This window comes from Colius striatus, chromosome 11 (assembly GCF_028858725.1).
Source record: "Colius striatus isolate bColStr4 chromosome 11, bColStr4.1.hap1, whole genome shotgun sequence".
Taxonomy (NCBI): Eukaryota; Metazoa; Chordata; class Aves; order Coliiformes; family Coliidae; genus Colius; species Colius striatus.
The window spans coordinates 18,515,533-18,540,895 of record NC_084769.1 but is presented as its reverse complement, the minus strand read 5'-3'; the positions used below and the strand labels follow the sequence as shown (position 1 = coordinate 18,540,895).

General features: G+C 42.1%; 2 protein-coding genes across 4 annotated transcripts in view; both read left to right on the top strand.

The window, feature by feature from the left end:
- The window catches only part of PLA2R1 (phospholipase A2 receptor 1), a 51,901-nt gene extending 43,557 nt beyond the window's left edge, over nucleotides 1–8,344 (top strand). Inside the window, exons 31-33 of one of the 3 annotated variants that reach the window (XR_009819453.1) lie at nucleotides 2,267–2,444; nucleotides 6,140–6,283; nucleotides 6,791–8,344. The gene's annotated coding sequence lies outside the window, so the exon portion shown is untranslated. Of the gene's footprint in view, nucleotides 1–1,449; nucleotides 1,509–2,266; nucleotides 2,445–6,139; nucleotides 6,284–6,790 lie in introns of those variants that run through there. The other 2 variants (XR_009819454.1, XR_009819455.1) reach the window with 2 other exon arrangements.
- Nucleotides 8,345–18,434: 10,090 nt separating this feature from the next.
- Nucleotides 18,435–25,363, top strand: part of LY75 (lymphocyte antigen 75) — a 45,754-nt gene continuing 38,825 nt past the window's right edge. Inside the window, exons 1-6 of the mRNA XM_062004961.1 lie at nucleotides 18,435–18,519; nucleotides 20,673–21,047; nucleotides 22,034–22,207; nucleotides 22,474–22,638; nucleotides 23,533–23,643; nucleotides 25,016–25,156. Coding sequence (XP_061860945.1) covers nucleotides 18,435–18,519; nucleotides 20,673–21,047; nucleotides 22,034–22,207; nucleotides 22,474–22,638; nucleotides 23,533–23,643; nucleotides 25,016–25,156 — 1,051 coding nt within the window. The remainder of the gene's footprint in view (nucleotides 18,520–20,672; nucleotides 21,048–22,033; nucleotides 22,208–22,473; nucleotides 22,639–23,532; nucleotides 23,644–25,015; nucleotides 25,157–25,363) is intronic.

The following is a 25,363-nucleotide window of genomic DNA, read 5'->3' as shown; positions in this document are numbered from 1 at the left end:
GCAAAGCCCTTTCCATCTGTGCCTCTCCTGGGTGCAGTTCTGCCCTTCCTCGTGCAGGGATCCTCCCTTCTCCTCTCCTTTCTTCCCCTGCCTTCACACTTTTGTGTCTGGCTCAGGACAGAGGGGAACTGTGGGGCTGCTTAAGACTATGCTGTACAGTCTGGAGGGAGCACAGGGGAAAAACAGGGTTTTGTATCCTCTGCGAGACTTGACCAGGTCTAGTTCCCAGGGCATCATTGTACAAATTTCCCTTTTAATTTAGCCCCTTATTTTTTCTTTCATTGTGTTGCCCCTCCCTTAGTGTACTAACAGGCATCCTCAGTCTCTTGCAATAATAAACCCACTGTAATGAAATCCATGGCATACCCTTCCTCGAGGGCATTTATATATAAGCAGAAGTTTTTAGTCAAAAGCTAAATTGCATGCATTCGGCAACTGGGCTCTAAGTCTTCAGCTCAGAAAATTAAAAAGAGGCCTCTTCTTGAGCTATAATAATATTTCCTTTGGTAATCAGTGGAATGTATTTTAAATCCCCACAGGCCAATGCTGATCTGATGCAGCCCTCACGTGTAAGTCACCATCGGCAGCAATCACAAGAGTCAGGCTATTCTGAGGAGATGGTAGGAGTGAGGGTTGAACTTGGTGCTTGGGAATACAGCTCCTCTCGCTTTGGCCAGTAGATGGTAGTGGTACACACAGAGCTGACAAAATGAGCCGTGCAAGAGGAAAATGCAGAGGGATCTGATAGATGTTTAATTAAACAAGCAACGAAACTCTCAGGTCTCAGGACTGTAAATGTCAGTGTCAGTTCTCTGCCATGGCTGCAACATTACAAACGTGTTGAGCTCCCCAAGTCTCACTGTTCATTCTCAACGACTTTAATGGGGTGCATTGTAATGCTCAGAATGGAATAATGCAAGTCCTTATCTTGGTCTGTGGGTTTTTCTTTTATTTTGTGATTGATGTGAAAATCGACTTGGGTTCTTGAGTATTAATGAAGTAACTAAATATATCTTTGTGGTATGTTTTTGTTCTGATCCCCTTGATGGAAGGTAATTAATGGAAAATGCTCCAGCCAGCTCTCTTATTTAATTTTTTATTTCTTGACAGTATCAATGCAGGCATTTACTTACTAATTTGCATGGGAAAAGTAAAATGAAGACATAGAAATGTAACTTACTAGACATTTTAGACATCCATTTCACAAGTAATCATTCCACAGCACTGTTGAAAGCAGATATATTTTCTCCTCTCGATTTATTCTGTAAGTTGCTTAGAGCATAAGAGTTGCTGATCCCTTTCTATATTCATGATCTTTATGCAGGATGACTGTGATTTGTATTCTGATCTTAGAAACTTTACCATAAAAAAAGGACATTAAGAATAATTTTGTAATAAAGTCTCACTTCAAATTCTCAGTTTTTATAGTCTTGTTTCCTCATTCTGCAGCTCTTCTGGACTTTCATGATTGTCCCATGACAAAGCAACTGCAGTTTTCTAAGGAAGTGCACTAGACTCAGCCTGCTGCAGTGCTTGCAACACCATGTAATTTATAATCACTAAAGTGATTCTTAACTGCAGTAGTTTCCAAAGGTGCATAGACAGGTAACAGTGAAAATGCTTCTGCTACCTTTTCCTTTATTTCAGATGCTTATTTTGGTTTGTTGGCTTGTTGCTATTGTAACAAATCCTACTCTTTTCTCAACATACAAACTAAATCTCCACTGCAGTTCTCAGAAAGAAATGCTTCAAAATATAGTTTTAGTGAGAACAACAGCTAAACTTGTAGACACAAGATAAATCTTGAAATACTATATGGGCTAAAAGCTTCTCTCCTCTGCATGCTAGCACAAGAAAATAAGGAAGGCTCTTTCTCTGAGTCACGCACACAAAGGCCCAGCTAACACCCCGCTTTCCACAGAGGGGTCAGCCTGAAGCTAATGGTGGCAGTCACTGGGTGCTGAAAGCCAACCCACCACCACTGGGTTGACAGGTAGAATGTCAGAAAAACAAACCTATCCCTCTATCTTTTCAGACTTTTCTGGATGGATGTTCATCTTAAGAAAATAAGTTTCCATTTGTGCCATACACAAAATCCTTTATGTTTTTAATTTTAGATTTTAGTGAATACTGAAAATTATCCTGTCAAGTACATTCCTCTTGTGAAGCCATATGTTCAGCTCAATTGTTCTAAAGCATGATCTTAGACCTTTGAATGCAGTTATAACCTGGCTAAATGTGCTTTGCTGCTTCTTCCTGCCTTAAGCTTTGTGTGCACAGTAGGTGAGAAGCCCCTGGAAAGCCCTTGCTGGAAACCAAAAGCAAGCTTGCGTGGAGCTGGAAAAAGACAGACTCTGCCTCATCAGCAGCTTTGGGCTGCGTGACTTCACTGATGCTGGACTCAGCACTCCATCCCAGAACTCGATGCTTCCAGGTTCATTCAGGTATGCAAGCAGAATCCCTAACAGTGGATATTGCCAATGAACAGTACAGAAACTTTTAATATCAAGTACATTCTAAGTCATGTAAGGCTTCATTTGTTACAGTCCTAGCAGAGGTTACACACAATCCTGCTTTATTTAGTTTATTTTGGGAAGTTTCTCCGCATGCCTACCCGTTATGTATCTGAAATCTGACACCTACCTAAATGCGTAAGCTCCACACTGGAGCCTGTTCCCAAATACAAGGACACCCAAAACAGATGCAAGACTTAATTTAAGGTGCACAGTGCTATGTCAGTGCTAGTGTTTATTATTTTTATGATTGCATTTTGAAGCAGTCGTTCCTTTGATCCATACTAACTGCTGGTCAGGGAAAGGAAAATAAAGCTTACATAGAAAATAACAAAATTTTCTGGCAGGAGGCCAAAACTTCACAAGAGAATACTGAAGCCTAATATGTTTTGTTTGACATCTTTGTTTCTGATAGATGTTGACTGAATTCAGGAGAATGATGGCACTTTGAACATAACCAGCTGGGGAAGTCAGTTTGCTAATTATTAACCCTCTAGGGAAAAGATTGAGTTAGAAATGTATATACAAAACATTCTGGCAAAATAATTCTTAAAGAATAATGTAGATCTCTTTGAAAAGTAATACTTACACTGTTGCTTGTATTTTTAGCAGAAAGGGAGAAGACAGTTTGTGATTTATGACTGAATTCCTCAAGATGGGTGACAGTTCATTCTTAGGCTTGTTTTCTTCCTGTAGTGTGATTCAGCACTCCTGAGACTGAAATAAGTCTAAGGAATTAATTTAGACAGTGAAGAAAAGTTATACATTTATTGTGATACAAATCATAAAGTGGGGAGGAAGACTGTTGTCAGCCTCTTGATCAATTTACAGCTTTGAAAATTTCTCCTTATTGCAAAGAGGAGAGGATCATCAAACTGCATACTGTGGCTTAGAAAATACTATTCAAAAGCTATTCTGATAAATATTCAAATACTTAATGCAAAAATGTAAATAACAAAAGGGAAATAACAAAAAACCAAAAAGCATAATAGCCTTTGGACTGTAGGTTCTGCTGTGACATAATTACATCTCAGTCTATCTGGATGTTCTCACCTTTCTTTTACAAACTGGCCAGAGACATGACTGCATAGTATGTGTCGAGTTTTTCTTCTATTTCAGCTGTTTTAAGGATGGAAGAAAGGAAGAATTAGATATGGGCACTACACAAAATTCCAGTGCAGTTCAGTGTTTAACCCGTGGCCATGCTTAGTTATAATTATAGAAATGGAAACACAAACAAAAAGAGATTAAAAGGAAAAAAAGTACAAAAAAATCCAACAAACCAACCAAACAAAACCCAAAGATCACAGAATCATACAGTCTTAAGGGCTGGAAGGGACCTCGAAAGATCATCCAGTCCAACCCCCTGCCAGAGCAGGATCACCTAGAGTAGGTCTCACAGGAACTCATCCAGATGGGGTTTGAATGTCCCCAGAGAAGGAGACTCTACAGCCCATCTGGGCAGCCTGTGCCAGTGCTCTGTCACTCTCACAGTAAAGAAATATTTCATCGTGTTTCTTTGGAACCTCTCATGTTCCAGCTTGTACCCACTGCCCCTTGTCCTATCATTGGCCATAACTGAGAAGAGCCTGGCTCCATCCTCCTGACACCCGCCCTTTACATATTTGTAAACATTAATGAGGTCACCCCTCAGTCTCCTCCAAGCTGAAGAACCCCAGCTCCCTCAGCCTTTCAGGAAGAATTTTCACCATTTGCTGAACATTGGAGCTCTTTTCCAGCTTCATACATTGGTTGCAGCACAGAGACATCTGCTGTCAGCAAGTGAGTGCCAAAATAGATGCAGGAGAATGCATTATTGTTTAAAACAAATAGATCATGTGTGATGAACTGATCATGCTGAACCGATTTTTGTTTCCTTCCCCATAATTTAGTGTGTAGTCATTTTAGGTGTCAGATTGTTAGAGAAAAATCTTACTTTGTTAGGCAAACTTTTTAAAGTTTAATTGCTTGACAATTCATGTAATATCAGGGATGTGCATTTTTAAAAATTTTAATGCTATAGGTAGTATTATCAACTTAGCTAAAGTCAATTCCAGTAGGCAATACAGCACAGGTACCTTCTGAACTTTTCCCTTCTCTGATTGCAGCTCTTTTTAGTTGCTTTTATATAATTTGTGTGTGTGTGTGTGCACTGACAGCTATTACAAGTGATTATACACTTGCAGTGGTTATACAGTGTGCCTTTTCTAAAATGCTACAACAGTCCCCCGTCCCTTCCAGGACTGATTTAAATTGCAACTGGTTATGTAAATGGAACACTCAGAGTGTTTTTAACAGAAAGAATGAAACGTAGGCATCCCAGAGTGACCACAAATGAGAATCCAAAAGTATTACCATACACTTCAAGGTTAGAGTGGAAATCCACACATTTGCACAGGAATTAATGCAAAAGAGATCCACCCTGACTCCTGCTGGCGAAGTACCAGTTGTATGAGATGCCTTAGATTGCGGGACCTGCTGTTTTCATCCTGTCCTTTTGAGAAAATAACCCAAACCTCCAACTAATCAAACAAATCCAACTAGTTGAATATTCATGACGTATGGGCGTGCATGCTGTTTCTTTGCAGTTACAATACTAGTAACAATTAGCTAAATGACATCAGAGCAATGGTGAGTCATTAACTCCATGAATGAAACAGTCTTTATTTCAGAGAAAATGGGCAAAGGGAAAGGAAAAGCTGTGAACTTTACTGTTGTGCTGTTTAGTGGCAGGTACTGGGCAGTGGGGACATCCAGGCTGTTTCCTGGTTTTACTACTATCACTAGGTCATCTTGGCCAACTCACCATTTTTTCGCTTTGAGTATTCCACATATAAAAGGCAGGGGGAAGGTGATTATTCTTTGGCAGTCTTCTAGGGAGAATGATTGCCAAGTACCATGCAATTGCAAAAACAAGACCTTATTAATAAGAGGAAACCCTCTTGCAGGAACAGTGTGAAGTACCTCAGTCCCTCACTGTTTCCAGACTGCTTCTGAAGCCAGGCAGATATATATTTTGCCAGAAAAATTGGTGGTAAAATTTAATTTCCAGAGTTCTTTTTTTTGAACTGAACTTGTAACTTTTGTTCTCAATTCAGGCTGACAGCAGTAACAGGAAGGAACTAAAATAACAATGTAATGAAATGGATAAACCAAGTGTATTTTCAGTTATATATTGGGTTAAAAATGTGGGATTATCAGCCCAAACTTGTTTCATTACAGCATTGTTACGGTGTTATATTACAGCGTTAGCAATCCTTCCAAATCCACGCTATTGTTTATAAAAATAAAGTAATTGAAGGCAACTTCTGTTTAAAGTGTTCTCTAGCATAATGTTTTCATTTGCTCATGCTTCCTTTTTTTTGTCCAGCACTTGTGTTTAAACACGTTTTGTTAGATGATTAAAATATACTCTGACTTAGAGTCTCCACTAACTTTTGCTTTTAAAGCCAAGACTCTCAACTTCCCTTTTGTTTCTTCCTACTTTGTCACGTCTGTCATGTCCTCGCTGGCAGGGCTTGTGGCTGTAAAAGTGTGTGGGAGTAAAGGTTAAAGATAAATGCTAGGTTTAATAAATATGGTTATTGTTGCCATAAGGATAGTGATTGGAATGTTCTGTTTTTAAGGTAGGATTACAATTGCATTTCACATCCATGCTGGAGTTAAAGTTAAAATCAAGATACTTCAAGCACTTGGTCTTTCCTAAGACTTCAAGTTGTCAGATCAAGGGCAAGATTCATAAGGGGAACTGTCGGACTTTATACCAATCAGTAAGTGTTCAACAAGTTACAATGAGAATATGAGTGAGGCTGCATTCCAGTAGTAACAATACTCATTTGTGGGGAAGGGAATGAGGGAGACATAAATTCCACTTTGTGCTCTTGCATTGAGCAAAGTGGGTAAGCTCCAAAAGGAGACACTGAGAACTTGCTTTAGCCTGGAAGTTAGTGCATTATTCTGTATTAATGTGGGTTCAGATTCCTTTTAGAAAAAGGGATAGCATTTGAGTCTTTTATAGCAACGATGCCTAAGCTTTTTAACCATTTGTTAAAAAGGGGACAACAGCATCATCTCTTTCTCTATTTGGGACCAGTCCATTGACAAAGTTTAGTGCAAAGTGAAGACTGAATAGCTCTGTACTGTCAAGACTTCTGCAAGGGTAGCAGCAGCAAAAGAAAACTAGGGGAAATGTGGGCCTGCAGCTGAACAGGGTGGTGGTAACAAAGGACACAGAAGACACAGAGGTACTCAACAGCTTCTTCACTTCTGTCTTTCAGAAATCCCGGGCCCCTGAGACCAGCTGGATTATCTGCAGCAGTGGAGACTTACCCTCAGTAGAGAAGATCATACACAAGTGCTGAGGGTTCTGGGAGATGTCATTGCAAGGCCAGCCTCAAGTATTTTTGACAAGTCACACGATGTTCAATACAAATTTCATGCCTGGCTTCAAGAAGAAAAGAAGGGAGGATATGAGGAACTGCAGGCCAGTCAGCCTTACTGTGATACCCAGGAAGGTGATGGAGCAGATAATTCTAGAAACCATTTCCGAATATATTAAGGACATGAACGGATATCATCAGTATGGATTTAAGAAGGGAAAATCATGCCTGACCAACCTGATAGCCTTCTATGATGAAATGACTAGCTTGGTGGCTGAGGAGAAAGCAGAGGACATTAATCACATTAACCTTAGCAAGGCTTTCATCTCTGACTGTCATAGTATCTTCATTAACAAACTGCTAACTAGACAAGTGGATAGTGAGGTGGACTGAAAATTGGCTGAAATGCCAGGCTGAGAAGATTATAATCAGTGGCACAAAGTCCAGATGAAGGCCAGTCACTAATGGTGTACTCCTGGGGTCAATAGCAGGGACAATACTGTTTCACATCTTCATTCATGATCCTGGACAATGGGACAGCGTGCTCCCCTGGCAAATTCTAAGAGAGCTGAAGACTGCGAAGAGTGGCTGATACACCAGATGGTTGTGTTGCCATTCAGAGGGATCTCTCAATCAACAGGCTGGAGAGACTGGCCAAGAGAAATCTCACCGAGTTTAACAAGAGGAAATGCCAAATCCTGTATGAGTTGAGTAGTGTCTCCACACACTACCAGGGGCTGGGGACCAACCATCCAGGAAACAGCTTTACAGAAAAGGACCTGGGAGTCTTAGAGAACACCAGCTTGAACATGGGCCAGAAATGTGCCTTTGCAGCAACAGTTGACAATAGTATCCTGGACTACATTAGGAGAAGCGTTGCTAGCAGGTCAAGGCAGGTGATCATTTACCCCTACTCAGCACTTGTGAGTAAAGAAGAGTAAAGAAGATGGAGCCTCATTCTTCTCAGTGGCACTCAGTGAAGTGACAGGAGGCAATAGACACAAACTGAGATGCAGGAAATTACTTTTTAACAGAAGAAAAAGGGTTTTTATTGTGATGGTGGTCAAACATTGGAGCAGGTTTCCCAATGATCTGTGGAGTCTCCATCTGTGAAGACATCAAAAATGCAACTGGACACAGCCCTGGGCAACCTGGAATGCACTAGACAATCTCTGGATATCCTGTAATTCTTTACTTAGTTACTTGGACTCATTTCAAAGCATCTTGAGTATTTCTTCCAGGTTCACTGGAAGAGATTTCTAATGTTTCCAAAGTTTTTGCATGCTCATGGGACCTAAATATGGGCCAAAGTCTCTGCTGGGGCATTTAAATGCTGCCTGTGATAAATCCAGCCCCAGGTTATTCTGCATGGCCAAACAATTTAAGCATCATGAAATACACACAAAGAAATGTAGATATATTCCTTAAAGAATTAAGACTATTTAATTAAGCATGAATTAAAAAGAACACTAACTAGAACTCTACATGCAGTTGGATTTTCTTCACTACTCTTTTTGTTCATTCTCCTCTTTTTTTTATATTTTTTAATTATTCTTTAGGTGTAATTGGCATAAATATCTATAGAAATCAAAAAGTGATGATAGCACTGTTGAATTAGTGATTATTTTACTATCTTTTTCCCTTTTTTTCACTTAAAAATGTAACTAGAGGTACTCATGCAGTGTTGTAAAGTCAGTCTTCCGTAAGATACCATAAAAAGCAAGCTTACACCTTGACAGCTTGGAAATGACTGATGACATCAACAATGGGAATACATATTACACAGAGGTGATCTCTGGAATGATCAAACCCTGAAGGCTTTATCACTTCAGATCTACTCTGAAGTTTTGTCTAGAAACTGATCAGTGGTTAGTGCATGTGCAGAGCACTGCAGGTCTGAGTCATAAGTTATCTATCTTGTTCAGTACTATCTTCATCTTCCACATTCTCCCTCATAATATTTTGCATCAAGCACATGAAACCAGCTCACCAGCAGTACTTGTGCAGTGATGAAAAGCTGATAGCAGTTCTCTCATAGACTCCTCCTGATTTACCTGTGGTGTCAAGCACAGAGAGGAGTTCTATAAACTCATTTGTATGCACTGTCCACCCACAAACTTTATCTCAAGAATGAGCGTTGAGTCACAGACAGGTAGTTCTTGTTCAAGTCCCAGCTTCATGTAAGTTGTGAGTAATAACAAAAGCTATTTCAGTCTCACTCTCATAAATAATAAGTTAGGTACAAATAATTTCTTTACAACAAAAGCCCCTCAGTAGAAAAATATGAACAGCAAGTTCCAGTTAGGAGTACCTGCTGATTTGTTCACCCAGTAGGAGCTTTCATCCAGATCAAGGCATTACTGGTGGCCTATTGTCAGTCAGATCACCCTTGTCTGCATACATGCTGATCTTGTCAAAAAATGTCTAGAGACAAATGTCTAGATGGTAAATACTACATTTCAAGAAGATGTGTTGGCACTGCCCAAACGGACCATATTTATCCAGGTGCACACTAATCTGTCCTTTATTGCAGTTTCTGCTGCCTTGCCTGGCACTGATGTTAGGTTTGTCAACCTTCCGTATTGTCTGTCCTCACCACTCATTTCAGCCCTTTTTAGAGATTGATGACCCTTCAGTCTCTGGGCACAGAGCAAGATTGAAGAGAGAGGCAGGACTATTAGTAGATCTTCTGTTTCTTATCCCCACTTCCTTAGAAAGCAGGATTGCCTGGGGATTTTTTTACTCTCTGTACTTCAGATTACAGCCTTTCCCTGTTAGCACAGTTTCAGGCAGAGTCTCTGCTGACTCCTCCAGAAAGAAGGATTCAGATATGGGAATCGTGCTTATTCCAGTAAATGCAACCAAATACATCATTTAGCTACTCCAGAAATGTTTTGGCCTCTCCTCTTTTTTATTCTGCAGTTTTTATTTGATCCATCAGCCTCCAGTGTGCTTCTTGGTATGTCTAAGGAAACATTTAATACTAGTTTGGATTCTTTTTGCTAGCTGCTGCTCACACCTTTTTATTGTTCTCACAATGTGCGTTCCTTTAATGTGTCAGTTAACGATCCTTTCTGTGGTTTTCATTTGGAGATGACTTCAGTTTACTATTTCTAATAATCTACTCTGTGGTGAGATTATCTGTGCCCACTTCCTTTTGCCATTTCAAGACTTTTGAGTGTTGTGCTGTGCATCTTTCAGGAAATTCAGGTCCATCTGTAAGAATTTACAGCTCTTAGCTGCTCTTTTTTGCTTCTTCTTCTGTCATGGTTTTGTGAGGAGCTGCTTTTTGCTTGGGAAGAGGAGGAGGGGGTAAAGAGTTCCTTCCTGGTAAAGAGTTCTTGGACTTTCCCCCATTTCTGGGGTTCAGACCCACCGCCGGCCTGGCTGGGCCAATCTGGCGCCTCTGCCATCACTATTTTAAGGATCAGAAATTGAAATGCATGGGAGGAGGTGTAAGAGTGATACAAGATGGAGGCGACCACACAGACCCCACAGCCAGAGAAGGAGGAAGGAAGGGGGAGCGCCAGACCAGAGACCCCTCTGAAAACCATGGTGAGAATGCAGCTGTGCCCCTGCAACCCATGGAGGGCAACTGCAGGACTGAGAGCCACTGGCAGCTCCGGTGTGAGGAGGCGGCCAGCTGTGCTGGAGAGCCCACAGGCTGCAGAGACCCACACAGGAGGCAGAGAGGAGCTGCAGCCTTTGGGATCAACGCATACCAGAGCAGCCCGTGCAGGGCTGCCAAGTGTGTAAGGGACCCCGTGCTGGAGCAGGGAGGATTGTCAAGAAGCCCATCTCCCTTGAGGATCCATCAGGAAAAGACTGACTGAAACTCCCATTCCCTGCCCCCCTGAGCCGTTCATGGGGAGAGGAGGTAAGACACCAGGATCAGGACTCTGAGCCCGGGAAGAGGGGTGGGGAGAAGTTGGTCTTAAAGCGCTGGTTGTGCTCCTCATCATTGTACCACTCTGTGTTATTTTCTGTTTGTTATGTTTCAGGGTTTTATGGTTATGTTTTGGTTGTTGGTGGATTAAATTATTTTCTGTTTTCTTCCCCAAATTTAGTAGCCTGGTCTGTTTTGTCCTGGACGGTAAGTGGCAATTAAGCCCTCCTTGTCCTTCAAGAGTTCCAAAGTCTGTGGTACTTCAGTCTAATTGCGGTCTTTTGTCTCTGGATGGGCCTAAACCATGACATCTTCACAAGCTTCCTCATTTCTATGTCTGTTTTGAAACTGGGTGCAACTCCTGTGAATGCTTGGCCTTTGTCAAGCCTGTGGGAATTTAAAATTTAAAATATAAACACAGGAGCAACAACTGTGAATTGGAGATGTGGGGCAAGGTGTCGCACATTAATGAGGACCAAAAGGACTGCACCTCTTCCATGGCTTCCCTGTCCAACTGCTCTGAGAAGCAGCATTGATGGCATGTAGTGTTGTCTGTGTTGTTCCAATGCTGCTCTGTCCAGACAAGACTGGGCTACCCAAAGTACAGTTTTGGTTGTATTTGCCACTGTCTTTGCCCATCCAATCTCTCTCAGCCTAACCTCTCTAGCCTTCTGATCAGGCAGGCAGCCTGCAGACTCATTGCAGACATAGTGTAACATACACTTAAAGCTGGCATTTGTGTCCATGCAAATTCTGTGTAACCTGCTGGGTCCCTGCTCTGTTCATTTGATTTGGTTGTAAGTTCTCACTAACAAATTTCACTACTCCATCACCAGCAGAGGTGACTGATTTCTGTATATTTTATGTTCTGGTGCTGCAACAATGTCTTGCACATAGCTAGCATGTCATTGTCTTTGCATAAGACTAGGCATTTACTTGATTTCCCTCAGTCTATTAATACTTTAACATTTGCATAAAAGCATGTGTTTTTGCAGTGCTTCTTTCTTCCTTCACCTCCTATTTGAGAGGCACTCTATTTGCTTTCCATTCCTTATTTCTGCTCTCTGGCATCTCCTGCACTCAAAATGGCACGATTTCTATGCTTTTGCTGATGACATGCTGAACTGTGCATTCTCCATACCTTCTCCTTTTCAGTTTATAGCTTAATCAATCACAACCTTTAAGTGCCAGCAGTTTAGCCCCCAACATGTCTTCTCTTTCCACACAAGCTCTTTTTATCTGAGAAGTGCTCCCAAGTCCAGATCAATCTGAAATTTTGCTCTTTATACAGTCCTCTGAGGTGTATGTTGAAAGTTTGCCCTGTTCTGGTCACACATAAGGCAACGGGGGAATGTTGGAAAGGGACTTTTTTCAACCTCCCTTGAACAAGGTGAATTTTGAGAACATCATGGGAGACTGAAAGCCAGAAGCTCTTCCCCAGCACTTTTAGGGAACTATTTTTCTTTTCACATTTAAAGAAGAAAAAAAACTCTTTTCATTTAAATTTGAAAGCTCTTCCACCTGAATTAATTTTTTAGTTGCTTAAAAACATTTCCCAAATTTGAACTGATGTTCTTGTAAACCATTCCTCCAAACTATGTTTTTTGCAACAAGTGTAATGTGGTACAAAACATGATCTAAGTTGTCAGCTCCCACAATCATATAATTGGAGTAATAATCCTACACTGGCACAGTGACAGCAGAAAACAGCTTTGGACACTGAGCATATTAACGTTGCCAGTAGAGCTACTACACTGAGGCACAATTTCCTTTAGCGCAGGTGTCAGAGACCCTTTCTTACAATGCTACAAAAGTATACCATTTAACACTTCCTTTATGACTTTAAGAAGTTCTCTGAATGTTGAAGTACTGCTTGCACCATTTTGTTGTTGTTCCTGGAGCACACTGAGATTGCAGGAGGAGTCAAAGCTAAACCAACACCCAGAGAAAGACATTCCATGCTATCAACAGGCAAAGGTGCAAAGTGGATGTGTCCACACTCCTTTCTTTGTCTTATTTCTCAAACCTGTTTCTCGAGTGTTTCGTTAGGCCTTGTATAATCTGAGTTTGAATATACAGCAGGACAGAGCTGGAGGCAGCACCCCAGGAGTTAGCACTGTCACATTTGAGTAAAAAAAGGAGGTTTGTATTTGAATAAGGGGTTTACTTTCTTTTACTATTTCTGGAAGTTACCTATTCAGACTGTTTCTGTGCGGTGGGAGAAACAGAACAATCTCTAAAATGCTACAATAACATCTAGCCTATTTATTATGATGACACTTTAAGACACTCACATATGAGGATCCCTAACAATAATAAACCTTTCAAATGCATGAAAAAACTCAAAACCTTGGAACTCGTGCCAAATATTCATATATAGATTGTTAAAGAGATGTAAGAAATACACAGAAATTCTGCTGAGAGAGTGTGATTTCATCTTAAGTTTATTGTGCAACATGACAGCTTCATAACGTGCAAAAAGGTTAGGCTCCTACCACCGAAACAGGAAATCTGAAGCAACAACAGAGAAAAGACATTTTCCGTTGTGTTCCTTTTCTACTGAAAGTGAAATATTCTTTAATGTTAAAAAACAATCAAGTCCTTAACATCCAGGTAAAAAAGCAAGGCAGCAAATAAAGTTAGTGTCCACGAAGAAAAGACCATACAGGTGGAGTGAATGCAAAAACAAGTCAAAACTATTGCTTAAAGAGCTCTCTGGATCTGATATCTCTGTATCCAAATCAATTGCTGGGATGCTTTGAATTTTAGTGATTTTTTTTTTCATGTCTATGTGTGGGATTAACTCAATCAAACCAAACTTATGTATATGTCAAAAGGGAATCATTTGGGTTTTAGCCATGATTAAGTTAAAAGCTTCAATTATCCAGTTCTCTTTCCCATGCAAGTGTCTTTACACACATCAAGAGATGGTATTTTAAATGGTTAGCAGGCACTTTGCTCAAAACAGAGCCACGTTCTAATACTAAACTTAGCCGCAGAGTCTAGGTAGGACTGAAATCTTTGTCTGCTGGCTGCTTTGTGGGCACCATCAAAGTCCTCTGCCTCAGGAAATAACTCTGCTTCTTCAACTCTTATATGCCTTCATTTGTTGGCTTCTTTGTTTGCTTGTTTGTTTGGAGTTGGTTTGGGTTTTTTATGTAAGGGCCTGAGTATTGCAAGCACCCATGTTGCAAGGTAGAAAAAAGTTATAAACAGCTGGTGTTTCCTGGTCAGATGTCTTTCCCAGTTTGAAAGACACTGCTGGGAGGAGCAGAGAAGAGCAGACATTACCACGTCCAGAGTCTCTTCCCACTCCTGGGATGTGCTGGAGGTAGCAAATCTTTTTCCAGCATTCCCTTTGTGCTCACCAGCATGCGCTCAACCCAGCCAGAAAAACTGGATTACAATGTGTTGATCGTTAAAGAGGGAGGAAGGTTGGTCATGCAAAATATCTATTTCATGTGGTGAGCAGAAGAGAGATGGGGTGGAGATTTATGGATAGACAGGTGTTGACACTTTCTACAGGTAATGCTATTGTTATAAACATACGGGCATAAAAGCAAAGATGTTATCTGTAGATGAGCAAGAAAGACTCCTGCTAGAAATACAAGGTCTCATAGTCCTTATAGTTGGCACCTCAGAAGGCTTTTTTGACTGGAAAGGCAAAGTGATCTGCTTGGAAGGAAGAGGAAAGGCTGCTGTGCATTACTGTCAGCTTCATGGTTGGGTTCCTCCTGGATCTGAAATTCTGGTTTTGGTTTTCTCTGTAGACATGCTTGAAGCTTGCTCTGCTATCAGTGCTGCCTTGCAGTAGCTATTCCCGTGGACATGGTAATGTTTGTGATGTGCAATACAGAAATCATTCACTGATTACGCTGTGAGTCATGCTGCTGCGCAGTTCACATTACACGCAGAAGCCTCATTGATAAAGCTGGGATAAATCCTTTAAGAAGCAGGCTTTGGCAATGGTATAATTTGGATAAGCTTTGGTACAAGCCCACTTTTTCAATTGGAAGAAAACTGCATTCAAATTTCATAGCTTATCAAATAACATACACTGATTTAGCTTTTTTTTTTTTCCCCTGCACTAGTCTTTCCAAAAAGATACTGATTGGATGGTTTGGTTTCGTGTGCTGAGTGATTGCTCCTCCTTTGACAGCCATCTATATCGAGGAAATACTTCTAATCCTCCTTTTTTAAATCTCGCATGAATCATAAAAGAAAGAAAAAGAACTCTATCCTAGTCAAAACCAGGACAAAGAGCACAAGAATCTTCCTTGAGAGAGGCTGCTTATATCACAGGATCAGCAAATTCAGCAAATATTGCTTGAGACATTGCCTTTGAAAGCTAGTTCCATTGGAATGAGACGTGGGAATTTTTCACCTTTTGGGGGGTCAGAGTGCCAATATACCATGTACATGTACCACAAACTAATGTACATTGTACCATGGAGGGCAGAGGAACAACATGACTTTCCAAGTTCTGCTCTCTGACCACATGTAGCAGTGTTATGTGGAACTAATACCAGAAACAGAGACCAGTTATATAAATGTTGATGTGCACTAACTCTTTCAGGAAACAGAAACATGTTGACTCTACTTACGTGAGGAGCTGGCAGTCTGGAAGTTACTGGTGGCAACTGGTAGTCTTGTATAGACACTGGAGCTGGCTTTTTTTTGGGTAGGTTATGTGGATTTCTGGTTCAACTGTTGAGATAAGAGATTACCTAAGGACATTTCCCAGTGCCTAGGTCCTTCTAACTCCCATAGCACTGGTCTGTGCATCAGTGTCCTCTACTGACATCAGTGCTGTCATGGTCGTGTTTGCCACACACAGGCTGCCAGGTAACCTGCCAGTCCTTTGCCTTATGGAGGAACTGCGTGGCATTTGAATGCTCAAAATTTGTTTAGCCACAGAGATACTGTGCAAGCCCACTGAAGGGTTAAAGTTGAATATTAGCTTATAATTGATCATTTCCACAGACCACAAAACATTGTACCACAATTTATTTTGTCTTAGTAGAACACAATAAAAGATAAAGATTAGGTTTTTTTAAAGATTAGGTTTTTTTAATGTAAAAAACAGCAAAACAACTGTTTACATGTGATTTATCAATAACTTCCTATCTTGTAAGCTTCTGTCATCTTGTTTTGTGTGTAAAGCACTTTATCCAAACAGTTTTACAGATATGAGTCTGTGTATTCTGATCTGTCTGCTGCTTGGCTGGGGGCAGAAGAAAGGGATGTATTTTGGTGGGCTCAGCGGGGCTGTACATTGTGTAGCTCCCCGTACGCTCATGTAAGATGGAGCTTAAGTGTAGGGCACACACATGCACACAAAACTGAAACTAAGAGGCAGCAGTGTAAATAGCAACCTTTCCGATCCTTGGTCATTCTTTAATTGTTGAGTCAGGATCAGAGTCTAGTCCTGTGTTATCCAGAGTAGTATTTTATAAGCAGATAAATGAAAAAGGACCCCATATTGAAAGTGCATTTATATGTTAAGATACTCTAAGAGAGCCTCCCCCTATTAACACAGATATTTGCTGATACATGTTTGGTGAATAGAGGGCTGTTAACTTCAGAGTTGCTGGTGTATGTTCAGCAAATATGCACTGCACGCTGTTAGTTTCAAAGTCAAACTCTTTACCAATCTCCATACCAACCCTGGGACAGTCATTTATTACACTGAAATGAGCACACATTCAGACAGGTTTGTGGGGATGCAGAGTTCACACCTACTGCTTTTTGTTACGATGCTTTATTTAAAGAGAGACACATCATCCCACCACTTATTTAATTTTAGTTTCAATAGCTTGCTTTTGTATCAGGCTCACCAGTGGGGAATTTCTGCCTCCCACTCTCTGCGTGGAGACTTTGAGAGCTTTGCTCTTTCTTAAAATGAACCATTTGTGGTAGCACAGTGATTTTGCTGCAGCTACGGACCCCTCTCTGCCTGAACCTGATTTCTGAGTTTTTCAAATAGCTCCTGCCTTGGCAGTCAGGTGTTGCTCTGCTGTTTCCAGCAGGAGAAAACATCTGCTCACTTATACACGGTTGGTTTTGTTCCCTTCTTTCCGCCCAATTCCCAGCCCAGCACACCCTCAATTCCTGCCTTCCCCGGGTGTCCAGATTCCTACATAATGGGCACATTTGAAACACATAAAACAGACTGCACATCGCACTTCCCAGAAACTTGGTATTTCTCTGAACAACGGCTCCTACAAGTCTAATCAAAATAGATTTTCCTAGCCAAATTTTTTTTCCTTGTGACTTTGCAAGCATTTTCTTGCACAGCTGGGGTTTGAGCTATATAGCCTTTCCAGGTCAGCGCCAAATCACCCAACATGCAGCTATAAACAGGCATGATTTTATTTTACATAGTTTCTGTCCGTTTCCCTTCTTTCTCTTTTCTTCCTTTGAGCCAACTAGTTCTCCCTGTCTTTGTGCTTTTATTTTTGGTTTCTGTAACTTCCTGTAGTCAGCATCATAGTTTTTTCAGCAACAGTTATTTCAACTGCACCCAATCTCATTCCCGCCTCCACCTTCACTGGCACAAAGGAATCAGACAATTGCAACTTTAGCTGCTGGCTCCAGAAAACTCTTAGAAAGTGTGGCAAGTCTGCCTGGCCCACTTCTCCAGCTTTGCAAAGGTTCACTTAGGCCCTATGGGGTAATCGTGAGGGGCAGATCTGTAATAGGGAGGGAGAGGAGGGCTCCAAGGCCTGGCCATGGGGGTCCCCAATGCTCCCCGTAGTGGTGAAGACCGTGACCCCGTGCCGGACTGCCAGCCACATCCTGACACAAGCCCTGCTGCGACACATAATGACCCTACAGCCACATAGGGTCCCCATGGCCACCTCCTGGCAGGCCATCGACCCCTGCCCCATGCCCCATGGGGGTGGCCACTGGCCCCACAGCCGTTGGCCCAGTGCTCCACAGCCTAAGGATGGTGTCAGGGCCCTCGCTCCAGGCCTGGACAGCACATGGCCCCGCAGCCAGAGGGGGATGGGGATCACAGGGTTAGTGTTCAGAAATTTACCATTTGATCCATTTTTAGGCATTTTCCTTCAGCGTCTATTATTATTTACTAATTTTGGTCTATATTCTCTTCACTTTCTGCCCTCTCTTCACTTTTAGCACTTACACTTTTTCCGTTCTTTCCCAACTGAACTTATAAAAACATTTTTGTTTGTTTTTACTTTAACCACCAGGCAATAGATCTGCTTCTCTGGGTTTTTTTCTTCATTTTTTCCTCCAGTTTCCCCCATTTTATCCTCATTTTCTTTTCATTTCTCCCACCGTATCTTCCTCATTTTCACGCCCACTCCTTCACCTCCCGCGCCTCGCTGCCCCCAGCTGTAACGCGGCTCCCGCCGGGATGGGGCAGGGCCGGCCCGGCCCTTCCCCGCCGGCCCGGCCCTTCCCCGCCGCCCCGAGCCCTCGCACCCGCGGCCGCCGCCCCGGCCCCGCCCCACCGCTCGTCGCCTCAAACCCGCCGCCGCCGCGCTTCACCTGGCAACAAGTGACGCTCTGCGGGACGGGCCAACCCGGGCGGCCGCTGGCGGTCCCGGACAGCCGGCGGCGGGCGCGCCGCTCCGGCACAGCGAGCCCCGGCAGAGCGCCCGCTCCGCGCAGCCTGCGCGCCGCGGGAGGATGGCGCGGGCGGCGGGGCTGTGCCGGGCCGCCTGCGGCCTCGCCTGGCTGTTGGTCTGCTGCGCGGCTCGCCGGGACCCCTCAGGTAAGGATAAGCCGGGTGCCCGTCTGGCGAGGGCTCAGGCGCTGCGCGGGTGCGGTGCGGCCCTTTTCTGCTCCGGCAGACGCCTGAGGGCGAAGGGCGGTGCGGTGACGGGCCTTTCGCCCCGGCGGTTCTCGGCATCTCCGGGCGTTGCGCTGGGTGGCAAAGTCCAACTGCGTGGAAACAACGTGGGAAACTTACAAGGAGCAGCGAAAAAGGGAGGAATTTTTCTTTTTTTTTTAAAAAGCCAGCCCCGAGCCTCCCCGTCGGAGCGTGCCTGTCCCCTGCGGCGCCGCTGCCCCGGCCGCTGCCCCGGCCGCTGCCCCGGCTGCTGCCCCGGCCGCCTCCGCCTGCCACCTTCCCCCTGCCCGCGGGACCGGCAGGCGGGCCCTCGGCCTCTTACCTCGCCAGGGGAAACATCCTGGAGTCGGGCAAGTCCCCCGCAGGGCACCCAGACGGCGCTTTTATTCGGCGCTGTAAGCGCAGAGAGAGAGAGGGGCATGAAGCTTCCCCTGTCGTTCAGAAAGCAGGTGGGAAAGTTTCACGTTGAGCTAATTATTGTAAGCCAGAGCCGCTAGCTCGGTGGCAGCTGCTGGGAAACAAGTTGAGCTCTTCGCTAAATAGTTGCACCTCGCATACTTTTCTGTCCTTTGTAAGGTTCGGGTTTTGTGGCTAAAGGTATCGGGTAAAACTTCACGGCTAGAGTGTTGGACTGGACTAACTGAGCACCGGTGTTCAGAAACTGCTTACAGAGGGAGTTGGTGAGACAATATCAACAGTTTTTCTCGGGAAACTTTAAAAACCGGCTTTCTTCATGATGTCAGAATGAGAATTATATGAGAACTGAAAGAAGAATAAGGAAAGGGGAGATCTGAGAAGAGGCTGATGGCATGTTACAAGAAGCTGAAAAGAAGAAGAAAGTCTGAAGAGGAGAATGAAAAGAAAAAAAAAAAAGCAGATGTAGTCTTGAAAAAGCACAGGGAATAAATATACTACAAAAGCAGGTTTTATTGTTAAAATGTCTTATTTAGTTAATAGGATGAAGGAGGTGGTTGGTTGACGTGTGCTATTCAGAAAAAGTCACTGCAGTGAGCGGCTGGCTTAGAGATTCTTCTTTGCAGTTTGACCAGCTCAGTACTATTTAGATACTATTTGGCACTTACACAGTGGAAAATTCACAAGTACACTGGGAAGTAGTGGTAAAATTCACTGCGTAACATCACTGAATATTTTCCTTGCTGTTCAGCCAAACCTATTATTAAGTCATATTAAAAAAACGCAGTAGGAATGTGATTGACAGTGCATTACTATTAAATACAAAATGCTACTCAGCAGATTCCTTATTTAAACAGCAGAGTAATAGCCTTGTGGGTCTGGGACAGCCAAGGTCCATTTCAGCCTGGTTAGTGAAAGACTTTATACTGTGAGGCCATCTTTATTGTGGCGTAGAAATAGTTTTGGGGCATTTCTTTCTTGGTTAGCTTATACCTGCTGCCACGTGTCATAGAGGTGCTTTTGTACTGGCAGAGGTGTCAGCTTGTATCAGTAAGGTGACAAATATATTTTTTAAAATTGTATATTAAGCTTGATCAACTTCTAATTTTCTTTGTCACAACTGCAAATGAAACTAGTGTTCGTGTGTCAGTACTGCTAACCTTTGCATGGGATAGGAATGCTAAAACTCCCACTAAAGCAGTGCCAGTTATCTTGGCAAAACTGCAGTTTCACCCACAAACTGGTTCACGTATGGGCCTATTGTGCTGTGTCATATCTGATACGATGTTTTTAAAAGGTAATGTGCTTATGAAGTGAAGGTTATTATTGATTATATTTTATAGTACCTGCTGTGTGTAAGTGCATTTGCATGTGGGCACGAAAACAAGATTCTTTACCTAGTAAGCTTTCAAATCAACCAGGGGTTGATCCAATCAGTATATGTTCAAATTTAAAGGAAGAATTCTCATTGATATGATTGTGATTAGAAAACAGCCTCGTTTTATCTCCCCTCGGGAAAATGAACTTAACGTGGCTTATATGAAAGTATAATGTACAAACTACAGTTGCTGTACTTTTCTGGTAGCATGTAATTAAACTTTTAAAACTGAAAGTGATACTGAATCATACCTATATGTGGACATTTGTTTGTTCTTACACAGGCAACGATGCTTTTACCATTCGCCATGACACGCTGAACAAGTGCATGCAAGTGAAAAACTCGCGGATAGTGATAGATGAGTGCCAGGAGACAAGCGATGCTTTATGGAAATGGGTGTCCCAGAATCGCCTCTTTCATTTGGGGTCCAAGCAGTGCCTGGGACTTGATATATTCACCAAATTACCATCTCGCCTGAAAATGGTCGATTGTAACTCTGATCTAAGGCTGTGGTGGCAATGTGCTGATGCGTCCATCCTTGGTGCATCTCAGTACAAAGTGACTATCAAGTCTACCTTTGTAACTGCAAGCATAAATGCAACAGACCAGTGGAGAATCAACAGTTCCTCTGATGATATATGTCGGTATCCTTACCGTGGTAAGTTTGCAGAGGAGTTTTGGGGATTTTTCTTTGTTAAGGGCTTTTTGCTGTATGTCTGTGCCAAGAAATTCTTAAGATTAATCACATGAAAAGAGTGATTGGTAAATAGAATGTTTTGTTATAGAGAGGTATGGGTATTCCAGTATGAAACTTGAGTTATTTTTAATAAAAAAGAAATATGCATAACTGCAGAAGTTATGTTACAGAGTGGCCTTCTTAGCATGTTTAAATCCCTCTCCCATGTCTTAGTGAGAGCCTATTTAATTATGAAACATCAACTACCTTCTATCAGAACTGACACTATCCTCTTCACAGTGATGGGAATTTTGGTGTTAGGAGGGTTTGAAGATATTTTCTTTGATGGTCGGCTGTACAATCAAATTCACTGCATGCTGCTAGCTCACAGCTTGTTGGACTGTTAGGAGCCATGCTGTTGCTGTGCTCTAGTAGTCTGTCCACTTCCCATGGAAGTCAGTCTCATCTGAAATCTCCTGTTAACTGGAAGAAATAGGTGAAAACGTGCTCTACCATATTTAAGAGCAGATTTTTTTTTGGTATTCAAATTGTTCCAAGTGGCCAATCTGAAAAGCCTAGTAGGCTCCAGTTTGAAGTGTTTTCCCTTTCCTGCATATGTTGATCCCCAGAGCCTTGTTCTGTAATACTCTGTGCAAACCACCTGAGTTTCAACAGAGCTATGTTATCTTATCCCTAACTTGCCATGAAGAGGGAAACAAATTTCTGCTGTGTTATGCCCTAGTCAGAAGAAAAAGTACAGGAAAAATATTTTTCGTCTTATTTCCTTCAGCTCTGGTGTTGCTTTATGCTATCTGTAACAACAAGGCACAGTGATACAACAAGACCACAAGTGCTATTTGCATTCCTTTAACTATGTCTGCACAAGCAGTGACATTCATTTGCTGTCCTTTCTTTCCCCCAGACTTGTATCTACTTCTTCTTTTTTCTTTTTTTTTTTTCCCTTGCAGAGGTTTACACCAAAGATGGAAACTCTTATGGAAAACCCTGTGAGTTCCCCTTTCTGTATAATAAGACGTGGCATCATGACTGCATTCAGGATGAAACACACATGGGTGGGAAATGGTGTGCCACATCTGAAGATTATGCTCATGATGGAAAATGGGGAATCTGCTTACAACGAGGCACGTTGGGTATCTAAATAAGTGTCCTGAAAGCCTTCTGTCACTTCACCTATGTATGGCTCCACCTCAGTGTAGCATGTTGCTGTTAAATTGGGTAAAAGCAGGTCTCTGTTGCAGTGTTGACAGGACAGTCATCATGTACTTACTCTGCAGTACACGTGATTACCAGTGTAAAAATCAATGTACCTTCAGTATTATGATTTTTCTTTTGAAACTTTCATAATGTTTCAGTGTAGCTGTAGTTACAAGTACTTTCTTTTAAACAGAGGATGGTTGTCATGATATCTGGGAACATGATCCAGGTTCTGAAAGTTGCTACCAGTTTAATACACAGTCTGCTCTTTCTTGGAAGGAAGCTTATATTTCATGTCAAATGCAAGGAGGAGACTTAATTAGCATCCAAAGTGCATCCGAATTAAGTTACATACAAGGTAGGTGTAATTATTCACATCTGGATATCAGAAAATGTTCACAATACAAAGTGAAGTCAGCATTTTAGTTTCTGTCTTAAAATTCTTGGTTAGAACTTGATTGTACCTAAAATCACAGAATTTCAAGGGCTGGAAGGGACCTTGAAAGATCATCTAGTCCAATGTCCCTGCCAGAGCAGGACCACCTAGAGTAGGTCACACAGGAACTCGTCCAGGTGGGTTTTGAATGTCTCCAGAGAAGGAAATTGAACAACTCATCTGGGCAGCCTGTGCCAGTGCTCCCTCACCTGAACAGTGAAGAAGTTCTTCCTTGTATTTCTTTGGAATCTCTTGTGTTCCAGTTTATACCCATTGCCCCTTGTCCTATCATTTGCCATCATTGAGGAAAAGCCTGGTTCCATCCTCTTGACACTCACCCTTTACATATTTATAAACATTAATGAGGTCACCCCTCAGTCTCCTACAAGCTGAAGAGCCCAGTACTTTCATTTGTATAGTAAAAATAGACAGCACTTTAGAATTTTGGGGTTTTAAAGTTGATCTGTGTAATTTCATTGTAACAGTTAGCTGTTGTTCATATTTATAACTAGGAATGTCCCTCAAATCTCAAATACGGGCCAGAGCGGCAGCTGGAGTTTTAGCTGTATGTGATCCACTCGTGATTATGAAATTGTCCTCGCTGATGTTAAGGTTTAGCCTTGGAGGAATTATCAGTGCACCTTTGGGAATGTAAAACCAAAGGACAGCTGTCTGAAGGCATTGGGAGGGAAGACTTACATGCATGAATTCCTTTCCTCAAATGCATGCCCTTTCAAATAATGTTTTTAGTTTAAAAGAGACCCACTAAGGATGAGCATTTTATACTAATTGTTTTCTTGATATATTTATCTCCAGCTAAGGATGGCATTGCTCAGATATTTTGGATTGGCTTAAATCAGCTGGACGTTTCTGGAGGTTGGCAGTGGTCAGATCACAAACCTTTGAATTTTCTTAACTGGCATCCAGGTAATGATGTTTCAGGTGTTGTAAAAAACATTAACAACAGTAACTAAGATTTTGCTTTGGGTTTTTTTGTTGTTGTTGGGATTTCTTTCCCCCCCCCCCCCATTGGACCTCATCAAAACAGTCATTGTCTTTCCCCTTCTTTTGCTCCTAGTCGGTGAATCTTCCTGCACTTGTTCTATATGTCGATGATTAGGTTAATATCTAAAAAGGTAAAACTTAAATAGTACCTTTTGAGGTCTGCTTTAGAAAAGAATCTCCGGCTTCCCTAGCTGTTAAGTTTCTCTTCTCAGTGACAGAATGGCATTGATGTCCCTCTAATATTAGTTACTGATGCAGTTGTAAGGACTGACATTACTTACAGGCATAATTTGCGTTTTTAAACTTTGAGGTTGCTTAAATTTGTTGTCAGGTGAAGATGAAAGAAGTCTAAAACCTTTGAAAAGCCTTTTAAAATTACTCTTAACTTCCTAGTAGAATTGGTGAGAGTCTTGTTTGTTTGGAGTTTTCAGCATGTGTTTATAATATTCTCCCAAATACACCATGGATGTGTATCCTATACATGAACCCTGCTGGAATAAGCATCAGAAGTGCTGAAGCTAATATTATTCTGTCATTCAAGCTGAATTTGACCTTTCTAAAATGAAATTCAGTCTTTCAATGTGAAAAGATAGGAAGTGGTTTCTGTTACTTCTTCAAAAGCTTTAGGGAGAAATTTCTGTGAGATTTGTCCAAATGTGATTTGTTTTTTTTTCTTTTGGAAACGTTGTTGCTGTTTGTACTACTGGCTGTACCTCTGAGACTGATCAAACCTAGTGCAGGGGGAGTTGTGGTGCTCTGTGTGGGACACAGCTTGCATTTGCAAAGAAAAAGCCAAAAAGTGCCCCTGGAAAAGGGCTCCAAGGGAAGCTGGGGACTGCAAAAAAAAAAAAAAGAAAGAATTCTCCTCTGTGATAGTTTTAATTTGTGGCCTTGTCTCAGGTTTCTGTTAAGGTAAGGGTTATGTTTGGCACTTAGAGCTGGGCTTGGACTGGGATTGAAAATGGGCTGCCAAAGGAAACTGAGGACTGCAAAAAAGGTTCTCCCCTGAGATATTTCTAGTCTGGGAAAGTGCTCAGCCAAGAGTTTGTTGTATTGTAAATAGAACATTCCTCTTGATTCTATGATTAAACATTGGAAAAGAAGGCTAGATTCCTTGATTCTGAAGCTTTCTCTTACAAAAATATTCCTATGAGACCTATGGTAGGACAGGTAGGACAAGGTGCTGCACTCTGCAAATTATGTAATTCTTGAATTGAAAAGCAATAGGAAAAAAAAAAAGCAGTTCCTACCTTATTGTTTGTGCTCTTCTGGTTTTACTTGTTCATATCTGTAGATATGCAGACTTTGTCCCCTCTAGATGGGACTAGCTGTGTGGTGATGGATGCTGCCTCAGGTCAGTGGCAGAGTTACCACTGTGGGACTCCACTTCCATATGTTTGCGAGAAGTCACTCAATGAAGTTAAAAGCCTCCCAGGTAGGACAGCTTGCCTTCTTGGGTTTTTTAATGTTCATATTCATATGGAGTGTAATATTCACTTATGGAATCCTTTTTCTTTCTTTTTTCTTCCCTCCCCAAGCCTTTTTAGGCACCTCTGCCAAAGCACTTTCACAACAGCTTTGGGTTTTTTAGCATAACGGAAACAAACTGTATCTTCAATGTCAACATGTTGCGTCATAAACA